This window comes from Typopeltis vanoorti, chromosome 8 (genome assembly GCF_054136105.1).
Source record: "Typopeltis vanoorti isolate ZY-2024b chromosome 8, IOZ_Tvanoo_1.0, whole genome shotgun sequence".
Classification (NCBI taxonomy): domain Eukaryota; kingdom Metazoa; phylum Arthropoda; class Arachnida; order Uropygi; family Thelyphonidae; genus Typopeltis; species Typopeltis vanoorti.
The window spans coordinates 26,101,683-26,120,820 of record NC_143556.1 but is presented as its reverse complement, the minus strand read 5'-3'; the positions used below and the strand labels follow the sequence as shown (position 1 = coordinate 26,120,820).

Genomic DNA, 19,138 nt, shown 5'->3' with positions numbered 1-19,138 from the left:
AAACAGATAATACTAATAACAGGAATTTATAAAGAAAACTTCAGAATAATGTTAATCAATGTAAATTCACCATTCTTCAGGAAAACTGTATCTGCTCACTTGTTTGTTCTGTCTAATGGTAATTCTGATTCTTATAAAGCATATTATGTATCATTATCATCAAATTCCAGTTATGTAACCTCAAGAGATGTGCATAATACTATGATAGTACTACATAATTAAGTTTACATTATTGCTAACTTGGAATTAACAGTTTTTCTTGTGCCTAAATAGGTGAAATATTTTACTTTTCTATAGGACCTTCATTGAGAATGCAGGTGATATTTTCCATGTTCCTATTTTCTTAGTATTTTTGCCTTTTTATTGGAGTTATTCAATTTAGTTAAAGCATGCTGGGTTTATTTAGGAGTATAACTTCATCTGCATAATGTAAAGAGCTAATTTGAGTGTCTCCAGTTTTCATATTAGGTTTAATGCTGCATACCTTCATAATATAATATTTTGAGCAACATGCTCTAGATTCCTTTGCATTGAAATCTGCAGTTTTGCTTAGATACGTTGACAATGTTTTCAATAGATGCGGAATAATAACATAGATGGTCTCTGAGCACCCTTATTTAGCACTTCATTTTGCGTCATACTGTCTTCCTCTAGCTCCTCAATTCTAACTGTTGATTTACACCTTAAGCACAGGTTATTATATTTCTCTGTGTTTGATTCCCATTCCCATTTTCAAACTACTTTCCTCTTTGCACCTTTCCTCTCTTTTCCAGATCTGCAAAAAAAACTTGAATAAAAATCATTGTTATCTTCCCACGATTTCTCAGTTCTTTGTCTTAAAGTGAGAATTTCGACTGAACTCAGCTTGTTCTTCACCAGGTTTCTCTTCTACAGTTTTTTTTAGAATCTTATCAAGTAATCTTAACTCCTCCAGTGGTCTGGTTGGCCAAGTTTTTAGCATACCCATTCTCCAAGGCTGTGCATTTAAGGACAATTTGAGACAATCGCAAATAAAAAAATCCCAAGCTCACGCCAGTGGAACTAATGTAGTATAGGTTTTACAACCTTTCTCGGGTGAGTCATTAAAAAAAAAAATTATGTATTTAAGTGAACCAGCATGAAAGCAAATTCAGATGCCCTGACAATTTTTGTCTAGTGTGGTTAGTTGAATACTTTACATCAGGGGTTCTCAACCTTTTCCAGTGGCATACCACTATATTTAACTCAAGATATTAGATGTACCAGTAAGCAAATCTGTTTTCGTACCACCAGTGGTACACGTGCCATAGGTTGAGAATCCTTGCTTTAGATGATTGTTAAAAATATTATATGAGAATAATAATACATACAGAGCTGTCAACAAAATGTATTGGATGAAATTTAACCAAACTTGGTGTAAGTACACTTTGGAACATGAGATTTTTATTTACAGAACATAAAAAATAGTACAAAATTCTGCCACCAGAGGACATTTGGCTAAGCACATAGTTTGGAATTAATTAAACAGTAATATCTAGAAGAGACAACAAATCAATTTTCGTGTTCGTATAATTTACAGATGTGCTTCAGTGTATCCTTTCAGATGTAAGAACTGCATTCTGTCAATGACATTTTCTGCAGCAGAACACAACACATCTGTATCGATTTGTCTCACATGCTGCATTATTCTGTCTTCGAAGGTTGCTAAATCAGGAACATGGCCTTCATACACCATGCATTATAGATGGATCCACAACCAAAAGTTGCAGGGGTTGAGGTCAGCTGAATGAGGTGGCCATGCTATGGGAAATGCACAACTAATCACTCTATGTTTTCATAACATTCGCATTAGCATTACCAGTAGTAAAGCTTGACTAGCAATGCACATTCTGGTAAGGTGAGATCCATAGCTCTTCAGGCTTATCGGAATGATGCAAATCCATTTCAGTCTTCCTTATATCCACCAACGTCAGTATAAACAGTGAGATTATGCAAGTATCAAGTGATACTTGCATAATCACGTGACAAGTGATTCTAGCATCAGTTGTCTGCTGGTTGCAGAATTTTATAATTTTTGTTTTTGTTTTTTTTTCCTCTGTAAATCAAAATCCCATGTTCCTGAGTATACTTACACCAAGTTTTGTTGGATTTTGTCCAATACATTTTTTGCTACAGGGCTCTGAACACCTCCTCTTTAATTATGACCACCCTGTATGTGTGTGTGTGTGTGTGTGTGTATATAAAATATCATTGTATTCTCAAGGTAGGATGCAGTAACAGGATTATTTTAGCCGTCTTCTTCAAAGACCATTAAAAGAAGATTAGGGAGGCATAATAGTACGATATGAACCACATGAGTTCATAAATATACAAAAGGTTATATTAATGACTAATGTAATATAACTTAAGGATTTCCAATTACATTTAGCTGAAACACTTTTATTGCAGCATGCAGAATATTTGATTAATATCCTTTAATGTTAACTATCATTCTAGCTGCACATAGTCTACAGCTGGCCATCCTCTTGAGGAGGATAACATTCTGTTATAAATGCCACAACTGTTTAAGTGTTGCTGGAATCAGATATTCAGCAAATGCAGGAGCCTCAAGCCATCTATAGTAACAATAAGCATGGTATGGAATGTGAAATATCAATTGGTCTTCAACAGCCTACAAGTCTGAGATTTTATCACTTTGTTTCTTCCTTACAGCAATTTTTATAGAAGCTTCACTGAAAGTGCCTTATTGGAACTACATCCTGTTTCCTAATATTATCCCTAAGAATGCTTAATGTTATTTAGCACCCTCTGTCCAAAAAGAAACCGAACTTTTCGAAAATAGAAGAAACTAGTGGCACCACCTGTTGTATCTTTTTGTTGTTGAAAGTGGCAACCTTCATTAGTATTGTGTCAACTGTTTATGACTTGTTTCTTTAGAAGCCGAGTTATAGTGCCAAGAGTGATGGTGTGTTTTGACGAATGGTCAGAAAATGAGTTTAAAACAGAGAGCTGCGATTGACTTTTGTGTTAAATTTGGTAAAGGTTTACCATAACGCATCAAATGCTTCAAAAAGCATACGGTGATGAATGCTTTTCCCGTATTCAAGTTTATGAGTGGTTTAAGCGATTTCGAAGTGGTCGTGAGATGCTTGAGGATGACAAAAAGCTGGGCCATCCAAAAACTGGACTGAGCGAAGTTAACATCCAAAACGTGCGTGATTTCATCAAAGAAAACCCGAAATCGTCCGTGAGAGTGATTGAAGATGAATTGGGGATTCCAAAATTAGTTTAAAACAGAGAGCTATGATTGGCTTTTGGTTAAACTTTATAAAGCATCAAATGCTTCAAAAAGCATACGGTGATGAATGCTTATCCCGTACTCATGTTTATGAGTGGTTTAAGCGATTTCAAAGTGGTCGTGAGACTCTTGAGGACGATGAAAAGCCGGGCCATCCAAAAACTGGACTGAGCGAAGTTAACATCCAAAACATGCGTGATTTCATCAAAGAAAACCCAAAATCGTCCGTGAGATTGATTGAAGATGAATTGGGGAATTCCGAAATCAACCATGCACAACATTTTGACTGAGAGTTTGGGCCTTCGTAAATTGAATTCGAGATTTGTTCCCCACAAGTTGACCGATGACCAAAAAATGTATCGAATTGAACACTGCATGGACCTTATTAAAACCGCTCGTAAGGACTCAAACTTCCTTGAAACGATCGTTACTGGTGACGAAATGTGGTGTTTCGAGTATGAGCCCAAAACAGAGTGCTGAGTGGAGACCATCAGAAGAGGGGCATCCGAAAAAAATGTCGCTTGGAGAAGTCAAAAGTAAAGACAATGCTGATGTGTTTCTATGATTTGAAGGGCATTATCCACAAAGAATTTGTTCTGCATTGCCAAACGGTCCATGGTGAGTTTTATCTCAAAGTTTTGAAGTGATTGATAGCGAGAATTCGTCACGTACAGCATGAATATCGTGATGTAGACAGCTGGTCACTTTTGCATGATAATACACCATCTCATTGTTCAAACATTGTGAGACAGTTTTTGAGCAAAAACCAAGTTTGTGTGTTGGATCACTCTCTGTATTTTCACCTGATTTAGCACCCTGTGTCTTCTTTCTCTTCCCCTGACTTCATTTGCCAATGAAAGGAAAGTGATACGACGCCATTGAAAACGTTCAAGCTGCAGTAACCACGACCCTCAATGGTATCCCAAAAACTGATATAAAAAAACTCATTTAATGAATTAATTGACCGTGCCAAATGCTGTATCGAAGCTGAGGGAGAATATATTGATTGAAATAAATGATTCGAATAATTATAATTGGCCTGTTTTATTTTCTATCAAAAATTCGGTTTCTTTTTGGACAGAGGGTGTAGATGACCCTCTTAGACTCCAGATTTCTTTATCTGTAAGTGTAAAAGTTGGTTTAACTTTAAACCAACTTTTCATCCTCTCTTGCTCTATCTACCTATGTTCTTTGGAACAGCCTTCACTATATATCATCTTTTCCCAAGTACTACAGCCTGCACCTGTTTAAGAAATACATCAGTAAATTGCAGATTGATTCTTTCTCACTAACAAAGCTCTAACATATAGCTCCGCTACACTTCACGAAGTGTAGCGGAGCTATATGTTTATTTAATTTTTATTCTGTTTAAAGCATACTATTATATTACATAATGATATGCTGACTAATACCTTTTGATCATTTAATAATGGAAAAATTAGTCATGTATTTGTCTTCTGATTGGTCAGGAATAAATTCTTTCTCTGTTATAATTATAATAGCCTCTGGAAAAACTGTCCCAAACATCCACCCAGCACCTTTTCAAGGGATACATTTTGAATTTTGTCTGTGGTCTAAAGAATGGATTCAAATCAGTATTTTTATGGAGAAAAAAAAAAATCAAGATTTGGCACGTAAAATATGCATTTTTATTGTGTGCTGTGCAATGACTAGTGAATATGAAAAAAATTATAAGTAGGATAAGAAAGAAAGAAAAAAAGTGATATGTGCAGCTATAATAGTTGCATAACCTATAATGAGATTTGACTGCTTTGCAAAAGAAGTATTTCATACCAAAATAAAGGGGAAGTGATCTAAAGCAAAACTGTGATATAGATGGATGAAAGTCTTCAGGCTTCCTTAGATGTTAAGGGCTGATTACATTAGCCTGACAATTAACAGAATGGTGAGGGTGAAAATAATAAAATCTTAAAGGTATTGAACCTACCATGACATGATAATGAATTTTACTGTAGTCCTACTAAATTTCATCTAAATACATTCATCCAGTTGTTCTATTATACCTTGGTGGCTAGTATGCAAATGGAAGATGGAATTTAAGTTGTGCAGATTTTCATTGTAATGGGCAGTGAAACTTCAGGTTGTTATTTGCAACTTATTGTTTAAAACTGCAGTCTATATTTACTTGCTATTTAAAGATCTCTCAGTGAAGTCTTTTTCATCTGTTTATATTCATTTGTCATGAAAAAGTTTAGAATTAATGATATATGTAACTGGATTTGAACTATATTGTTATTGGTATTTTATAATGAATAAAAAAAAAATGTCATCAACTAGAAACATTAGATTGATGGTGATTCAAAAATTCTTTGATTTATATTTTCACAATTTCTGTAATATATACACTGATATCGTTATATTAATTTCATTAAAATATTTTAATACCTTCCCACCAAAAAAGTGTGGTACTGAGATTAGTTATTCCTTTAATTATGTGTGAACCAGAATTTAAAAAATAAAATAAAAGTTTTTTTTTTTTTTTTGTTCGTTACAGGTCATGGATGTGTATACAGTTACGATCCTATTGGTCATACAGAACGTGTTGAATACCGATCAGGAGGATCTGCTAGTGCCCTTTTGCAGCCTCTCCTTGACAATCAAGTATGGCTTATTATTGCATATAATATGTAATAACAGATTAGAAAGAGCAAGTAATGTTGGTTGTTACATCAATGCATAATGCATGGCATTGTATGAAGTTATATTACACTTTTTGGTATTCCTTTGTAAAAGGATTCATTTTACTAACATTTAAGATAATTTCAATACAAAAAAAAAAAAAGTTAATTTTTTAACCAGCTATAGGAATTTTTATGCCATCAAAAGTGAAGTGTTTATAGAATTGTAGAATTACATCATAAATCCAATCATAAATAAAATTCTTTTACGATATCAGAAACATTACATTATTGCCATATGGCTTGATTATATTGCAGACAGTACTCTTGACGGGCTGATTGTTCTAGTTTGATTAACCTCTCTCCCGGCCGAGATGGGTGAAATAGTGAGACCAAATTGCACTTCTTATCCATGTTATTCAACATGAATAAGAAGTGCAATTACATCATGACTTGTTGGGGTGTACAAATTAAGTATATTTTGTCTATTTGTTTCTGTCCATGGAAATCCTACAGATGCAGTACCCTTGCTCATGGTATTTGTATGGTATCTTGCATGCTTTTTGACAATGTTGATTACATTTTTTTCTTCATGGAGTTATTCAGTCATCAAAATGTTAGCAAGTTTCATGTAGATGTTTTTTTTTGGTAAACAGTGTCAAATTTTGAGCAAACTTAGATGTCTAATCTGAAATGTGATGTAGCATGAGTAGAACTCCTGCATAATCACTGGAACCTGTGTTGTCACATCATGTTTCTGCTTGTCAATAGGAATATTGACAGTTTTTAAACATCTAAATCTACAGTAAAAGGGGTGCTTAAGGGTCAAAGCTGTATAACTGAGAGGAGACCTCTACATAGCCTTTAAAGGAATGCGGAGAACCGACCAGGGCTTCTGACCTAATGTCCAATCCTCACCTTCTCTTGGTGCACCCTGTTGGGTATCTACCTGGATACTGAACGAACGAGGATGAGTTGGCAATTTGGGATTTAGCTGACCAAATTGTATTCTTATTGGCTTAAACCAATATACAAAATGATGGTACAACATGACAAAATTTCATGTCGGCTTGGGCGTCGCCCGGTTAAACAATGCCCCTGTTGTTTTCGCCAGGGAACTAGGGTGAGCAGCGAAAAGTCAGCTACTGGAACAAATCTGAAAACACACCCCAACTCAACATCACCAAAGTTAAGGATCAGTAATATCAACATAAGAAGCCTGAATGGCAAAGAAATGGAGCTAGCTGAGGAATTAAATAAGTATCAGATTGACATAATACGGGTGACCGAAACAAAAAAAAACTGGTGAGGTCTTTCTGAGCAATAAATACAAAATGTTATATTCAGGCAATGACAATCAAGGAAAAGAAGAAGCCATAGTATTCAACACAAAATACGAAGCTCTTCTTGAATGGCAGGCAGTCTCAAGTAGAGTGACGCAGGCTAATATCAGAATGGGGAATTGGACAATGAGACTTATTTGTGCTTATGGTCCCACAAAAGGTTCTACTAAGGTAGAAGTGGAGGAATTTTTTGATGCTTTAGAAAAAGCAACTTTCACAATGAAAAAGGGAAAGTTGGTCCTTGTTGGGGATCTAAATAGCAGAGTAGAAAATGATTGTCAGACATACAAAACTATTTTGGGAACATTTGGAGAAAAGAGCAAAGCTAATAATAATGGCAAATATCTGTTGGATTTCTGCTCAGGACATGGACTGGTTATTATTAACACCATGTTCCAACATAAAAATGTGCACAAATTCACATGAAGAGAAGAGGCAAGAAATAAGAAAAGTCTCATTGACTATGTTATTGTTGATAGTTATGTTTTCTCCCTGGTGCAGGACACCAGAGTATACAGAAGATATGAAATTGGAAGTGATCACTATTTAGTCTTAAGCAGGATAAAATTGAATTTCATATTAAAAAGAATGACATGTAAAAAAGTTTTAAAGCGAATAAAAGTTGAGCAGCTCTCAGATGTGAACTGTAGTCTAAAATACACAAAGATCATTGAAGAAAAAATGAAAGAGTTTGAGAACAAGAACCAAATCTTGGAGATTCAGTGGCAAACCTTGAAGAAAACCCTGATTGATTCAGCTAGAGAGGCATCGTGAAGTTGTCTGCAAGGATAGAAAAATCAGAACTCCATGGTGGACACAAAAATTTAAAAAGGCAGTGAAGGAAAAGGAGAAAGCATATCAAAAGTTCCTGGCAAATAAGTCAGCTTGTGCTCTTAGAGAATACAGAGACAGATGTAAGAAAGCTAAACAGTGTGTAAAACTAGCTAAACAAAAGTCATGGGAGGACTTTGGCAAAGAACATAGAAATGAAATATCAAGAAGGTGGCAAGATATTCTGGAGGTTGTTGAAGAAATGGAAATGGAGGAAAGCATGCTGTAAAAGGAGTTAGAGCTGATAAAGTTGACATGAAAGCAGGGGGGAAAAGATATCCTTGAAGTATGGAGTAATTACTTCGAAAAATTGCTAAATGAAACAAGCAATGATAGTACAGTGGTAAAAAACACTCAACAGGCATACAGTTAGGAATACATATCCATACTTCAAGTAGACCATCAAAGGCTTGAAATGTGAAAAGGCAACAGGAGTATGCTGAAGTATGCTGTTTTTAAAGTCTTACAGTGGCTGCACTCCATAGTTCAGAAGGCCTGGACAGGGGGACGAATTCCTGATGATTGGAGTAGAGCTCTAATAGTACCCATATATAAAATGGGAAATAAAACTGAATGTGAGAATTACAGAGGTATTTCCCTCCTGAGTGTTCCTGTCATGATCTATGCAAGTATACTTGAGAAACGGTTGAGAAGAATTGTGGAAGAAAAGCTGGGTGAAGAAGAACCTGGATTCAGGCCAAATAGAGGCTGTCAGGATCAGATCTTCACTTTGCGACAAATAGTCGAGAAAGCATGGGAATATAACAAAGATCTGTATTTAAATTTTATTGATCTGGAAAAGACATATGACAAGGTGCCAAGAGAGAAGCTATTCAATATGCTACAGTTATATGGTGTCAATGGGGCATTATATCAAACAATACTTAGTCTTTACTTGAGTTGAAATGTCAGCAGTTAGAATTGAAGGAAGTACAGGAAGATGGTTTAATGTTAAATCTAGTGTGAGACAGGGATGTACATTATCCCCTCTGTTATTCATTATCTATATGGATCACATTATGAAGGAAAGTGGTATTAAACATGATATCGGAATTGGAGATGTTAATGTCAGCTCTTTGCTTTATGCGGATGATGTTATACTTCTAAATAAATCTGCTACAAGTTTCCCTGACTAAATTGATTAACTGTTGTAATAGATATGGTATGAAGCTCAGCAATAAAAAGACAAAGACAATGAAAATAGTCGAATCGTTGAAAATGTCAACTGTGTTTTGAATGGGGAACCTCTGGAACAAGTAAAACATTTCAGCTACTTAGGCACGATTTTTAGTGAAGATGGTAATTTAAATATGGAAATAGACACAGAATGAACAAAGCTGTTATGGTAGGAAGTCAATTGAATAAATTCATATGGAATAAGAGAGAAATTATCGGAACACTAAATTAGCTGTATACAAGAGACAGTGTTCAAACCAGTTTTAACTTATGGATCTGAGAGCTGGGTCACAAGTAAAACACTTGACCAAAGACTAGAGACCGCAGATATGAGAGTCCTGAGAAAGATTGGAGGCATGAACAGATTGCATGAATGGCAATATCATATTAAAAACGTGGATATTAGGAAAGAACTTGACAGTGTCAACATCCAGGAATGCGTTAGCAGAGCTAATCTCAGGTGGTATGGTCACTTAAACAGAATGGGCAAAGAAAGATTAGCAAAACAAGTGTTCTCTGTCAGGTTGGCAGGAAAATGACCCAGAGGAAGACCAAGATAAAGGTGGATTGATACGGTACAGAGTGCCTTAGACGATAGAAATATAAGATCTGATAATGTTGAAGTCTTGACAGGTAACAGACTGATTTGGAGGAAAATTGTAGATAGGAAGTTAGTAATGATGTAAATTTTTTATGTAGTACTATCATATCCTGTATACCCCTTGAGGGTACATGTCAGGAATTTGATGATGATGATCTACAGTGAAGGGGAGAGGAAATAATTTTAATGACTAATATATTTATCTGGTATATAAATTCACCAGCACAAAAAAAAAAGAGCCTGTGTAACTCAGTGGAAGTTTCATATGAACTCAACAGTGCTAGGCTGTCTGAAGAATTATCTAGGTTCAATTATATTCGCTGACTACAGGAACTTTTTCTAAGCCTTTCTTGGACCAGTTCCTGAGTTAGTCTATCTCTGGCATGATCAGGTAGTTTTTCCCTTCCGGAAACTCAAGAAAAATGACCACAGAACCCAGATTATTCCAGACAATTATTATAGTGTTAGGACCACTTAATGGCAGCACTTCACTGCCATGTCTTTATTGGGTGGTCTTTATAATTAGCGATAGTCTTGAGTGGCCAATCACAGATAGCTGGTCATCTGTGATTAAAATGGCCTCACCTATACTGCAAGGGAATAAAAGACATTAGCAGATGATTTAAATAAATATATAAAATAAAAATACAATAATTTAATGTAGTAACTTCCCTAAGTTTATTAAGTAAAGACTCATTCAAATTTGAAGTGGCCTCAAGAAAGCCACTGCTTTAATTTCTAGGAAAATTGTTGGTACGAAGTTAGTAATAATGTAAACATTTCACATAAATTATTTTCAAAGATGAATGTTCAAAGAAAATAGGATATTTAAGGGTGAAAGCTGTATAACTGAGAGGAGACCTCCACATAGCCTTTAAAGGAATGCGGAGAACCGACGAGGGCTTCTGACCTAATGTCCATTCCTCACCTTCTCGTGGTGCACCCCGTTGGGTATCTACTTGGATACTGAACGAACGAGGATGGGCTGGAAATTTGGGATTTAGCCGACCAATTTGTATTCTTATTGGTTAAACCAAAATAAAATATGATGGTACAACATGACAAAATTTCATGCCGCTGGAGCGTCGCCCGGTTAAACAAGGCCCCCGTTGTTTTCGCCAGGGAACCAGGTTGAACAGCAAAAAGTCAGCTACTGGAACAAATCTGAAAACAAACCCCAACTCAACGTCACCAGAGTTAAAGATCGGTACTATCAATGTAAGAAGCCTGAATGGCAAAGAAATGGAGCTAGCTGAGGAATTAGATAAGTACCAGATCGAGATAATAGGGGTGACTGAAACAAAAAAGACCAAAACTGGTGAGATCTTTCTGAGCAATAAATACAAAATGTTATATTCAAGAAATGACAATCAAGGAAAAGAAGGAGTAGCCATAGTATGCAACACAAAAAACGAGGCTAATCTTCTTGAATGGCAGTCAGTCTCAAGTAGAGTAATGTGGGCAAATATGAGAATGGGGAACAGGACAATGAGACTTATTTGTGCCTATGGCCCCACAGAAGGTTCTACTAAGGTAGAAGTGGAGGAATTTTTTGAAGCATAAAAAAAAAGCAACTGAGACAATGAAAAAGGAAAAGTTGGTCCTTGTTGGGGATCTAAATAGCAGAGTAGGAAATGATTGCGAGACATAAAAAAATATTTTGGGAAAATTTGGAGAAAAGAGCAAAGCTAATAAAAATGGCAAATATCTGTTGGATTTCTGCTCAGGACATGGACTGGTTATTACTAACACCATGTTCCAACATAAAAATGTGCACAAATTCACATGGAGAGAAGAGGCAAGGAATAAGAAAAGTCTCATTGACTATGTTATTGTTGATAGTGATGTTTTCTCCCTGATGCAGGACACCAGAGTGTACAGAGGATTTGAAATTGGAAGCGATCACTATTTAGTCTTGAGCAGGATAAAATTGAATTTCATATTGAAAAGTATAACATGTAAGAAAGTTTTAAAGCAAATAAAAGTCGAGCAGCTCTCAGATGTGAACTGTAGACTAAAATACACAAAGATTATTGAAGAAAAAATGAAAGAGTTTGAGAACAGGAATCAAACCTTGCAGATTCACTGGCAAATCTGAAGAAAACATTGATTGATTCTGCCAGAGAGGCATGTGGTGAGGTTATCTGCAAGAATAAAAAAAATCAGAACTCCCTGGTGGACAAAAGAAGAAAGCATATCAAAAGTTCCAGGCAAATAAGTCAGCTTGTGCTCTTAGAAAATACAGAGACAAATACAAGAATGCTAAACACTGTGTAAAACTAGCTAAACAAAAGTCATGGGAGGACTTTGGCAAGAATATAGAAAATAAATATCAAGAAGGTGGCAAAATATTCTGGAGGTTGTTGAAGAAGATTAGGAATGAAGGAAAGAGTGCTGTAAAAGGAGTTAGAGATGATAAAGGTGACATGAAAACGGGAGAAAAAGATATCCTTGAAGTATGGAGTAATTACTTTGAAAAACTGCTAAATGAAACAAGCAGTGATGACGGCAGAGTGGTAAAAAACACTGACCAGGCATGCAGTCAGGAATACATATCCATACTTGAAGTAGAAAAAGCCATCAAAGGCTTGAAATGTGGAAAGGCAGCAGGAGTAGATGATATTCGACCAGAAATGCTGAAGTATGATGGTATAAAAGTCTTACAGTGGCTGCACTCCATAGTTCAGAAATTCCTGATGATTGGAGTAGAGCTCTCATAGTACCCATATATAAAAATGGAAATAAAACTGAATGTGAGAATTACAGAGGTATTTCCCTACTGAGTGTTCCTGGCAAGATCTATGCAAGTATACTTGAGAAACGGTTGAGAAGAATTGTGGAAGAAAAGCTCGGTGAAGAACAAGCTGGATTCAATCCAAATAGAGGCTGTCGGGATCAGATCTTCACTTTAAGACAAATAGTCGAGAAAGCATGGGTGTATAACAGAGATCTGTATTTAAATTTTGTCAATTTGGAAAAGCATATGACATGGTGCCAAGAGAGAAGCTATTCAATACGCTACAGTTATATGGTGTCAGTGGGACATTATATCAAGCAATACTTAGTCTTTACTTGAGTTGAAATGTCAGCAGTTAGAATTGAAGGAAGTACAGGAAGATGGTTTAATGTTAAATCTAGTGTGAGACAGGGATGTACATTTTCCCCTCTGTTATTCATTATCTATATGGATCACATTATGAAGGAAAGTGGTATTAAACATGATATCAGAATTGGAGATGTTAATGTCAGCTCTTTGCTTTATGCGGATGATGTTATACTTCTAAATAAATCTGCTACAAGTTTCCCTGACTAAATTGATTAACTGTTGTAATAGATATGGTATGAAGCTCAGCAATAAAAAGACAAAGACAATGAAAATAGTAGAATCGTTGAAAATGTCAACTGTGTTTTGAATGGAGAACCTGTGGAACAAGTGAAACATTTCAGCTACTTAGGAACAATTTTTTCTGAAGATGGTAAATTAAATATAGAAATAGACAACAGAATCAACAAAGCTGTTATGGTAGGAAGTCAATTGAATAAATTCGTATGGAATAAGAGAGAAATTAGTCGGAACACTAAATTAGTTATATACAAGACAGTGTTCAAACCAGTTTTAACTTATGGATCTGAGAGCTGGGTCAGAAGTAAAACACTTGACCAAAGACTAGAGACCGCAGATATGAGAGTCCTGAGAAATATTATAGGCGTGAGCAGATGGTATCAATGGCAATATCATATTAAAAACGAGGATATTAGGAAAGAACTTGACATCGTCAACATCCAGGAATTCGTTAGCAGAACTAATCTCAGGTGATATGGTCACTTAAACAGAATGGGCGAGGAACGATTAGCAAAACAAGTGTTCTCTGTCAGGTTGGCATGAAAACGACCCAGAGGAAGACCAAGATGTAGGTGGATTGATACGGTACAAAGTGCCTTAGACGATAGAAATATAAGATCTGATAATGTTGGAGTCTTGACAAGTAACAGACTGATTTGGAGGAAAATTGTAGATAGGAAGTTAGTAATGATGTAATTTTTTTCATGTAGTACTATCATATCCTGTACACCCCTTGAGGGTACATGTCAGGAATTTGATGATGATGATGATGAAGAATGTTTTTTTATTTAATCTAATGAAAGAAAGAGTTGGGCTTTAATATAATTTGTGCCTTATTCAAGATTGAAATTTGTTATTTATCAGATAGACCTTAAATAGTAAAGCCACAACAGTGGCTTTACTATTAATGTTCATCAATACTATCACATCCCACAGATGCTCAAGTTTACCATCTTGTGGATGTGATATAATGGGCTGTTTAACAGGGCTCTGCCATCATTTGAATCTGAGTTGTTTTTACCCTGAATTGAAGTTCTTCTGAGGTTTCGAAGAGTTGCTATTATTGAATAAGTTATCTTAGTGAAGGCCAACCTTTTACGTTCCATGCACCAATTTTTTCACATAAGAGTTCAGATGCACCATACACCTCTTGTACCTTAAAAACTCCCTCTAAAAATGTTAATATAGACATGATATATTGATTTAATATAAAAACAAGATAAACATTACTTACCTTAATTAGACTTTTAGTCTTTTTTGATTTCACCAAGCTTTTAATGTTTGGAGTTAAATTACTTACTGAAAGCATCACAGAATTGTTCAAATTTGAATTCAGTCAGTTGCAATTTCACTTGTTTTAAATCTGTTTCATGGCTGAAAATGCTTGTTTACATCTGTACATCATTCTGAAATGACAGCTAGAACTCTGGGCAAATTTTCTTAATTCTGGAAAATGCTCTCAGGGTAATCATTGCTGGAAATTAATCATATTAGAAGCATTTGGGACTGAGTGAAGCTCATCAATCATGTTCAGTAATGAATTTTTTGAAGTCAATAAGTTCCATTTGCATGTTACTAGGCATCTTCATAAATTTTTGTTCACTAAGTAAAAATGGGTTTATAAATGCAAGTATGCAGTTCTCTTCTTTAGCAAAATCACGAAAACGATTTTCAGCTGACTCGATATATTTTGTAAAATTGCCATTGTCTTCAGTTCTTTTAAGTGTGGAAACTGGCTGAAATCCTCATTTTCTAACTGAGAGGTAAACAGTTTTAACTTCATCTTTGAATGCATTGATATCATTTACTAAGCTAGGAAATCATTTGTTCTTTTCCTGCAGTTTTAAATTTAGATCATTGAGATGACTGGTAAGATCAACTAAAAATGCTAAATCAAACAGCCAATTGTTATCACATAAAAGGGCTCTCCTCATGCAGCTCATTTTTCTCTTCTAGAAAATTATGAAGAGTATTTTTCAGTATCCAAAATCTACTCAACCTGTCCTCTAGAAAGTAAGCGCACCTCACAATGAAGAAGATCGGCATATTTCGAATCTGAATTTCACAGTATTCTCTAAATTCTCTTCTGTTTAATCTTCTTGCTCGAATTTTATTCACACTTTTCACAATCAGTAACATAACATGCTTCAAATTTAACATTCGATTCCACTTATAAAAATGCTTAACTGAGCTACATTGCATATATCAGCAAATACATCTAAAGGTAAAGAAAAGAAAGTACAAGCATGGACAAGGTCTTTCAGTTCCTCAGATACATCATGAGAAAGTCCTTTGATGCATCTTGTAATAACTGTTTGCTTTGACAGAGCCATTTCTTCTACTTTCCTTTTGATATTTTTATCAACACTATATCTAGCAAATATTTGGGGACAAAGCTTAACAATTTCATAGGATGCTTCTGTCATTGCCAAAATTTCATAACTTTCATAACTGCTTTTAATAAACATATTTTGTCTTTCTTCTTGTGATTTCTTCCTTTTTCTTAATCACATATTCTCTCCATAACTCTGACCAAAGCACTAGCTTCAGTTTTCCTTCTATTTTAGTCTGATGTGTTTTTTAGTGTCTGTTAAGATCATGTCTTTTATTATGTGAGAAAGTGTTTTCCTGATGGATTTGCTATAAATAAGAACTAATTTTCTCATTGTTCATTGAATTTACGCTTATTATTACATTCTGTTTTTCTTTTGTACTGTGATGGATAACTGAATATAAAAGCAAGGCTTAATTTTCGAAAAAGTACAAAACTGCAAATGTTTACAAAGGACAAACAAATCACAACTCTGTGGTGCCTGAGTATCAGTTGTAAACTGACTAACATAAACCTGTGATGCACCGCTGTTGCTAACAACTTGGTGCCTCAAGATAAAACAAGTGAATGTGCACGAAACAATAAAATCATTAAATATAATGACTAAGTTGTAGTTGTTTTTCTTCAAATTGGTTTTTGGTTAGTATATTTTGCATAAATAGGCTTACTTTGTGTTATCTTGGGATTCGATTCACCACTTTTGGTGCATTCACCATAGGTTGGCCACCCCTGGGTTATCTAATACACTGGCCCAGTAGGTTATCTAAAAAAAGGATTATGAATTCCATATTCACATCTGCATTTAATTTATATGATAATGCCTTTCCAATGTAATGCTCTGCTTTGCAATAGTGTAGGGAAGTCGAAACTTGATTGGTGTTATATTTTCTGGATAGGAAATGAAATTGTGAATATGGAATATATTTTTGCCTAATGTGCATGAAATAATTGTGTGCATTTTTTTAATTTTTGCTTCTTTTCAGATTGGATTTAAGAACATGGAAGGTGTTGCTCCAGTAGCCCTCACCAAGGAAAGAGCTATCAATATAATCAAAGATGTTTTCATTTCAGCAGCAGAAAGAGATATCTATACTGGAGATGGCATTGTAATGAATATCATAACAAAAGATGGGATAATAGAAGATCACTTCCCATTAAGAAAAGATTAAACATTCAATTCCAGTCTTTGGAATTTTCATCCATGTTTTATATCTTATAATTTAATCTGTAAGAAAAGTTAAAATACAGAGCAACTAACAACCAAAAACAGTATTTGTAATAAACCTTCTAGATAGAGATACTTCAGATAAAATTTTCATTTGTTTGGAAAACCCATATGTTATTGGATTTAATTGTAAATACTTAGTCTGTGCGATAAAAGCGGTTTATCTGTAACTATTTTCAGATGCCACCTCCACTTTTCACAAATGTTATATCTAATAAACATGTTCTCAGAAATTATATAATACACATGCATCCTTCCACAGTCATTTAAAACAAAAACATCATTTTAATATCATGGTTTCATAATATAAAAGTATAGTGCTCAATTATCTGACCTAATTGGAGGGGCAGAATAATCCCTACTTTATATTTCATTGTGTTTTATAATTCCAACTTGTCTGTGATATTTCCTATTGTTTATTCATACACATTTAATCAGTAGTTGGCTTTATAGAAACAATTAATTCTGATAGGGCACTTAATGTTATCTCTATAAGTTTTATGTATTTCCTGGTCAATTTTTCTGTATTTGATGAAAAATCCTAATAGAAATTCATGTTGTCGACAGAATTCAGACCCTACTGAAAGGATTCATTGTTACTGACTGAACTACAGAAGCTCATTTTATTTTATTTTTTAAATAAAGAAATGTAGGGTGTCTATAATGTCCTTGTACAGTTTGAATTTTTGATAACTGCACATCTATATAAGATATAAACAATCTGCAAGATACAAGAGAAAGGATATTTATTTAGGATTATTTTGGATATTTAATTGTTATTAGTTTTCAACATATCCACTTTTTACAAAGCACAGCACGATTTCATAGTTCACTAAACATGTTATTGTAGTTATGTTTGTTGGAATTATGGCACTGATCACATTCGTTATCTTAGCATGATCATTTACAGAGTGAGATAGAGGTGTGTAGGGAATTGGCCCACCTCTTCTCATTCATCTGTTATGAGCGACCTCATTTGAAAATTCTTGAATGTTGTGGGCAAAGTAGCATGATGCCCCCCCCCCTCTCCTCCCATCTTACTAATTGTACCTGATCACTTCAGTTTAAGAATAAGGTAATTCTGCCACTTGTTCAAATAACCCTCACCATTCACAACAGTCCCTTCAAAAAAATAAGACCAATGATGATTTCCTAGAGTACACCAGACATTTAATGTATGAGAATCACTTTGATGTTCCTAAATTTCATGCGGTTTCTCTGTCCTCCAAATATAGCAATTATGTTGGTTATTTACCTTGACCCTAATGTGAAATGTTGGTTTATCATTAAACAAATTATCATCAAATGAGACATTATTTTCTACTTCATGATTAAAATGATGGCTGAAAACTACTCTTGCATTATAGTCTTTTTCTAGCAACATTTGTTGCAGTTAATCTTGTGCACTTACTGATAGAATTTAGTGAACTGTTGCTCTAGGAATACTTAATTCCAATGAAGCCTTTCTTGCATGGTCACGTTTTTCAACAACAGTTGGTAGATCTGAATCATATGGACTTGCTACTGTAGTTTGGTTTTGAGAATTTTGTGAACTGTTGTTCTGGAATACTTTGAAATGAAATGAAATTCATTGATTGATTTTTGTAGACTGTCTGTAACAGCATGCTCTACAGACAACATAGCCTCATCATTTACCCACAATCTTCCAGTTACTGACTTATCATTAATGGATCCAGTTTGTAAATGAATTTCCATGAGGTGCTTTGTAAAGAGTCGTCCTAAATTATCTTACATATGATATGGGCTCAGCATGGCTAAACAAGATTGATCGTACCTTTTCTTGAATTAAAGCTATCCAAATAGTGTATAGTTTATTATCTGGAAAGTAAAAGAAATGGGAACAATGAATCTTTAACAGCATTATTTAAATATTGATAGTAAATAAATTCCTGCCATTGCTTTTGTGTATTTATTTTATATAGAAGTAAAGTTATTAAAAATTCAAGATGCATGACTTCATATGCATCCTTTATTAGTAATTACCTACTGGTGTCATAAGTTATTATGCAAATTATATTTCCCCTAACTGTTGCCAATCAATTTTTGTTTAAAACTTTTAAAGTATCGACAAGCCTTATATCTTTTCAGAGAATGTTTAAATAACCATTTAGCATATACAGTGGAAGACTAACATCAAATTTATATTTCATTAAAGTTATATGATCATCACCATACTGATGCAATTTTATATCTTCATTGCTGCATAAAATAAGTTCATGAAGTAATTTGCATTAGTGTCTTCTGTGTCATTTATAACTGTCAATCTGCATCTGTTTCAACATTGTTGTTGCCAGGAAACAAGGACAAAAAGTCAGCTACTGGAACAAATCCTAAAACACATCCCAACTCA

The 19,138-nt window shown here is 34.6% G+C and overlaps 1 protein-coding gene across 1 annotated transcript in view; it reads left to right on the top strand.

Moving 5' to 3' along the window:
* Prosbeta6 (proteasome beta6 subunit) overlaps positions 1 to 18,687 on the top strand; it is a 65,880-nt gene extending 47,193 nt beyond the window's left edge. The window contains exons 5-6 of the mRNA XM_090397159.1: positions 5,793 to 5,899; positions 16,526 to 18,687. Of these exons, the coding sequence (XP_090253285.1) occupies positions 5,793 to 5,899; positions 16,526 to 16,711 (293 nt within the window). The 3' untranslated portion in view covers positions 16,712 to 18,687. The remainder of the gene's footprint in view (positions 1 to 5,792; positions 5,900 to 16,525) is intronic.
* The last annotated feature ends 451 nt before the right edge of the window (positions 18,688 to 19,138 follow it).